Consider the following 6907-nt stretch of genomic DNA (forward strand, 5'->3'; position numbering starts at 1 on the left):
GTTAGTGTTGGTGTTAGTACAAATATTGAGATATGCATATCGTAGAATTCGCATCAATTGGCAATAAATTTTTAACATTATACGTGTCTTTTCCTAATTGTAAGACCTGTAATGCGTTAATCAGAGAGAACTACGGTCATATTTGTCAGCACACTTTAGCATAGGTGGAATATTTAAAAAATTTATTTTACTTTGGAATCGGAATAATATTCTATCACATGCCACTTCAAAAGGGAAAGCAAATATAAAGTAATAGAATTTCAGAGAAATGTTAGTTTGATTTGCAAAGCGTTTATTGTCGACATTTGTATTGGTAGATGTAATATTCAGGTGTTCCAAAGTGGATAAATTAAATTCCAATTGAATTCCTTTATTTCATTGAGTCACATTTATTAATTTTACATGCAAAGCACAGTATGAATCGTGCATAATTGAATCGAATACAAACTCATTCATTTTTATACCATATTATTAGTTTCAGTCGGCCTTTTATAATAACTCGTTTCCTTTGAGATTTAATGATACCAAATAATCAAAAAATATTTAGATCTGCTAATTTTTATTTCAACTCTGTCATTAGAGAAAATTGAAATCAAAATTAAGATTAACTCGCTACAAATTTGACTTTTAATCTTGTAATTCAAAATACAATTTCCATCGCAAAGTTCCTTATCTTTTTGCAGAAAAAACAAGGTAACAGAGTTCTTTTCAAATTTGACGGGCATTATTCCGATTTCAGAACGAAATAAATTGTTGTAACATTAAAACGGTGTCATTCTTCGCCACCTAGTGTCTTCTTCGCCGCCTAGTGTCTTCTTCGCAATGATAGATCTGAATCCGTACAATGACAGGCAGTAACGACCGTTCGATGACAAGTATCATCGCGGTATCGTCATAAAGGCATCAACACGCGCGTGGTAACGCGAGAGGAAAGCTTCCTTTCCGCAATAAATCAGAACGGGACCGAATGCTTCTGTAGCCGGTTGTGCCATTTCAGTTTCGCATTCACCGAGACAATCATTGGCAAATGGTCTTGCGAAACCGTCGTATCCGCGTAATCACCGCACGTAAACGTGTTATAGCTTTCGCGATCAAGCTCGAAGATCTCCGCGATGCACTTACAGCAACGTCGTAATACACGCTTGGAAAAATTCATTGCGATTTCCCCGTGGCTTCACGCATCACTGAGATATACGATTGCTTTCACGGTTGACTATTAACGCGTTCCAACCAAGTAAATCTTTCTTCTCTGATTCTTAATGTGATTTCAAAGTTCGATATTAAATTGGTGGAAAATATTTTGCATTCTTTGTTCAAAATAAAACTGTTGTGCGACTATTCACTTACTATCAATATAAAATTAAGATATATACAGGTATTTCTTCCTAATTAATTTCCTCATCAAATATTTCTAGAAATTTTAACCCGTCTCATTCGTTCCTCTAATACGTAATTCATTTCACCAAGCTTTGTGTTTTATCTAGCTTTTTCGTGAAACATATTACGAACCAACAACTTTTAATCATTTTCATAATGTACCGTATCCTTTATTACTACAGTTACTCTTGCCTTGTACGTTGCAGGACTCGTCCTTGGAACTCAACTCTGACACGAACTCGAGGGGAAGTTCTGGCCCAGTCATGGCGTTGACTAATGGATCCTTGTCCGCGAAGGAATAAGTCGAAAAAAGAATTAGACATTGCAACACGGTTTTCCCTGTCCAGGGACTCCTGTACCAACGCCACCAATGAGACATATCGATCTCCTTTAAGGATAACACACCCCTCTGTATATAGCTAAATGCCTAACAAATAATTCAGGGTCGTCTCATGCCAGATCTGGGACCTATTTTGGCGAATTTAGTATCGATGGATTTCGAATCGCCCCGAGGATTCGACGAACGAGAAAGATTTAAACCGTTTCGCTTCCATTTACGTCCATCTTATCGATTAATCCTCTTTCTTTTTTCTCCTGTACTCCCTTCTCTGTGAAATCTAGTCTTCAAGAATGGATCGATAAAGCGTCGATTTCTTTATTCGTTCTTTCTTCTCTCCTTTTTCTTCTTTTCCCTTAAAAATTTCGCTCTTTGCACACGTATTTTCGCGACGCGTATAAAATATTACAGCCAAACTCAAACTCGATAACATTCGTGAAACACATAGTACGAGAATTCTATTCGATGAAAATTACACTTGACGATCGAACATTCGGAGAATTTCTTTTAGTCACGGTATTATTCGTTATCTGTGACGTATTAACTCTCTTATCGATTTTATCGTAAAAATTGTGGCCGCGTGTGGTAGGGATAACGTTGCATGAAACGCGTTTCAGAAGATTCGTTAAGATTTGTCCAGCTTGCTATCTGTCTCGCGAGACGGGCAAAGGTTTTTTAAGTAGACGCCACGGAGGATTCCTAAGTAGGGTGCAACGTTAATGGATTCTTTTTCCAGCGTCGTTGAGAATAGGTGAAAACCAGGCCGTCCGTTTGTGGTAGCGTTTTATGAAAATTACAAGTAGTCTTCCGGAGTCTCGGCACCGGCGTAGATCGCACAGTAACGAGAACATCCGTTGCTCTCTGAGAGAATTAGTTAATTAATCGCGTTCCTTTTTAATTCTCCGAAGAAAGCTACGTCTGGATTTTACTCTTTAAATTGCACCGTGCTGAATCCAAGATTAACTCCAATCGAGTAATACGGTTGCTTCTGTAGAGACCTTTAAAAATATATCACGCCCAATAAATACAGGCTCATACGACACAGTTAAGATTGTGAAGGAGGAAATATTTATTGATAAATTCAATTGTCCATTTAATTTTTTAATTACTTCCTATGGGCACTTTAATTCCATGCAGTGATTTATGCATGTATTGAAAAGCAGAAATGTAGAATTACGTATCTTCGTAGTATAAGGACGAAGTCCATTTAATTTCCAATTAGTTTAAAAGCTTAGCCAGAGTTTCCATTCCACAATTGGATAAAGTGAACAATTTTAACGCATTTAAATTTAGAAGAATAATGTTTGCCTCTTGTATATCGATCATTGCGATAACGCCTTTTATACTTCGAGGAAAGACAGCTGTGCGATCTCCGATCTACAAATACGATTTGTAAATAAATTGAACTGTTTTTCGTATATCTCGTAGCTCGATAATAAAAAGTCGATTAGTTCTCGGCCGGGCATGTTAATCGTCAGCGCTTAGTTACCGTTTAGGACGTTGTAAATATTCGTGTTAACCTTAAGTTAGCGTAAAGACGGTAGCAGTTACGTTTCCTAGGATTAATTAGGGGAAAGATTCGAACGAACCTCGGAACGTTTTAAATCACCGGGAACGTTCTTGACTCCGCGGGCAGTTTCGATCGCATTGATATAAATTTGGCCTAAATCTGATGCTGATTTAGCGTCGAGCTGACCGCCACGATGCATAATGATTAAGACATTTTTCGATCCGGTTGGTAATAGATGGGTGACAATGACTGATCGTAAAAGGCAGAAAGAAGAAACAAAGAAAAGAAAAAGATAACAAACAAGAAATTCTATTATAATTTCCACGGTAGATAAGATCCGCCATGTGAAGTTGATTTTATAGAATTGACAGTATGCGTACGTGCGTGCGTGCGTGCGTGCGTGCGTGCGTGCGTGTGTGTATGTGTGTGTGTGAGCGAGAGAAAAAAGTACACACAAGAGAACAAAGTGTGGGTTTATTAATTGTGAGGAAAAAAAATACAGTTAGCATATCAAACGTGTATTTTTGATGAGAACGTGTGTGAATGCGGTTTCTTTTTCTCCGGCGAAAACGAACAGAGGCAAGCATCGTCCAATTTAGTATAATCGATTAGAAAACGAAAATCTACTTACGGTTACTGGTAATAACTGGCTTCATCGTGAAAAACGCGACGTACAAAAGATAATAGCGTCATGAACTTGAAATTGGATACGGTCATCTTTGATGTTGTCCGACATATCGTGCTCGTAATTGCAACTCGCAAGTATGTTTCTTGAGAATTTTGTCGTTCTTCGTGTACTATTATTTATAATTAAGATCTATATACAAATATAAAGATATCGAATCATTATTTGGCATCTCTTTCCGTTACGTGATCGTAAAAGAACAATTTTTAAATATTTAAGAATATTTTCTACAACCTTGTGAGTTAATTTACAAATATGATATGAGTCTTCTTGCGACTGTGGTTACTCGCAATCACAAGTATCGACTCTAGAGTTACAGATTCTTCCTTTCATTGTACGTATATAATAGTTAACAGCAAAGAAAAAATCATAAGTGTAACGCTTTTCAGTCTTAAAAGTCGTATAAGCTTATTTTACTACCGATAAAATGTTTCCACTTTACTGAAAAAAAGGATCAATGGTCGAAGATGAATGACGTACGTGCAACGAGATGAAGTTAACTTTATAAGTGTCATTATCGTTGAACATCGTAAAATTCTATCACTTTAAATATCCAGCTAATCCTGGACATACCGAAATGATAAGCGTTAATGGTGATTATTCCTCGAAAAACGCTTCGACTCGATTCACAACGATCGATGTTTAATTAGAGAGAAAAGACTAGGGCTGCGAATATCCGTACGACAGATTGTGCAAATTTCTATTTCTCTCTCGTATACATATATGTATAAAGGATCTGTAAGGAAATGTATGAATTTTGGTTTATAACATAATGCATCTACCAAAACGAAGATAAATACGTGTAAGGCATGACCGATGTTCGTGTACCTTGAAACAACAATCTGTGAAGAATTCTAAATGACATTGATTGATGTTCCAATAAGAATGGGATCGCAACGGATGTATGAAAATATGAATATCAAAATTTTTATGGAAATTTTTTCGGCGAAGTTGTCGCACTAGAAGTTTTGTGGTTCCAAGGTACTAAAGGACTTTGCTTGTAAAGATTAAACGTTTTATATTTTATAAGAATACGCGGATTTTGCCTATGCTAATTTCGCTAAGCATAATATTTATTATCGTAGGCGTATATATATTATTTACGTAATTTATTACGTGTATCTATTATTGTAATATTATAATGTAATTATCCTAATAGAGACGAAATGAAATAGCCTGATGGGGTATAAGTATGATAAATCACATCGGAATCATTACATGCACCGTATCAATAATCAAAGAATATTTACATATCAATTATTGATACGACGTAGGTAACATTAACTATATGTATTTGTAATATTTCTACAGCTTATTATTATTATTATTATTATTATTATTATTATTATTATTATCATCATCATCATCATCATCATCATCATCATCATCTTCATCTTCATCTTCATCATCATCATTATCATCATTATCTTTATCATTATTATTATTATTATTATTATTGTTGTTGTTGTTGTTGTTGTTATTATTATTATTATTATTAGTATTACTATTATTGTTATTATTTAATCATGTACACATATTTGCATATATTTTGAATATCCAAGCAGTGATAAGGCTTTAGAGCTCGATTGTTTGCATCAGACAGGAATGACGAAATTTTTCCGTGATTCCGTAATTGAGCAAACATAATCAAGAAGAAAGTTGCGGATAACTTCGACAGCCCTAGAGGATTGCAATCAAATCAATGGTCTCTTTCTCGACATGAGAAATGAGATTTTCAACATAACGGATGTAATCTTATTATATATATTTTCTTTCGGTAATTATTTGATCATTAAAATTCTGAAACGTCTCGTGTCAAAGCGACAGTCTAGTTTAAGGAAAAGATTCGTTGAATACGAGGAAATTGCAAACTATACTATTGGAAAATTTTAATCAATCAAATCGTACGTCTCTTCACACTATACGGTTGTTGACAAGAGTTCTTCCATTTCATCGTCACACATCCAGGTTCAAATAAATAAACCAACTTCAGATATTACTGTTCCGTTTGCATCGTCGACGATTTACAAAAAAAAGGGGGGACGAAACGACAGTTGAACAACTTGGAACTTTCTCCCATCTTTGTTTTATGATTTTCTTAAGCAGAGAAGGTTGCGTTAAGTATTAAGAAAAGTCCACCCAACAATTTTCTTCTATAAATTCTTCGATAGTTATTTTCCAGTAATATGTATAAGAAACCAAACTCCCGTAGTTCAACGAATTTGAATCATATCAGATCATATATTACAAGCATTTCTCATTGGAGCCACGAAGAAAGCGCTGATCGTGACAAAATGACAAGCTGGATTCTTACTTGACGAGGAAATGCGTTGCCGCACCCTTAGCGATGTGTAGATTAAGCTACTTTAATCATTTACTAAAGAGTGGTTTATATAGTTTATCTGTATGCAGCGAGTATACCTGTAAAAATAAAATTATGGCTACAAGAGAGAAAAATAGAGAGAGGGAGAGAATGAGAGAAAGAGAGGGAGAGAAAGAGAGAGAAAAAGAATCGTCATCAACCGATGAAAAAAGAAGATCAAAAAAATCACAACGTCGATCGAAATGTCCTCAAAAGAGAACTCGAAACTTCTGCCGCTTTTCTTCCTGCGTTCTTTCTTCGTAAAAGAATAAAAAAACACGAAGGATACATTTATCTATGTTAAGTTACGACTAGATCTTAGAAACAAGGGTTATTTGTTCATAGTCCTATAAAAAAAAATATATATATATATGAACAATGTTTTATGGATCATTATCATCTGAATAAAATACATTAAGTCTTTTAATGAGTTCGGTGATTGATTAAAATGATGATTTTTTGACTCTTTCTGTATGAACTGAAAAAATCAAATAAAATTACGAGATCATCGAAATACTTTTAGGTTGTGCATTCAATTTTTGCTTTAAATTATCAGACACAGGCTGCGACGATCATTGGTATCTAACGACAATCTTCCACATTCCACTTGCGTCAAGAAGTAAAAACCACGCTTCA

The 6907-nt window shown here is 35.1% G+C and overlaps 1 protein-coding gene across 3 annotated transcripts in view; it reads left to right on the forward strand.

The window, feature by feature from the left end:
- Positions 1-6701, forward strand: part of LOC126923003 (uncharacterized) — a 248788-nt gene extending 242087 nt beyond the window's left edge. For all 3 annotated transcript variants that reach the window (XM_050735985.1, XM_050735983.1, XM_050735984.1), the window contains one exon: positions 1584-6701. In XM_050735985.1, the coding sequence (XP_050591942.1) occupies positions 1584-1679 (96 nt within the window). In that variant the 3' untranslated portion in view covers positions 1680-6701. The remainder of the gene's footprint in view (positions 1-1583) is intronic.
- Positions 6702-6907: the final 206 nt, after the last annotated feature.

This window comes from Bombus affinis, chromosome 13, assembly GCF_024516045.1.
Source record: "Bombus affinis isolate iyBomAffi1 chromosome 13, iyBomAffi1.2, whole genome shotgun sequence".
NCBI classification, from domain to species: domain Eukaryota; kingdom Metazoa; phylum Arthropoda; class Insecta; order Hymenoptera; family Apidae; genus Bombus; species Bombus affinis.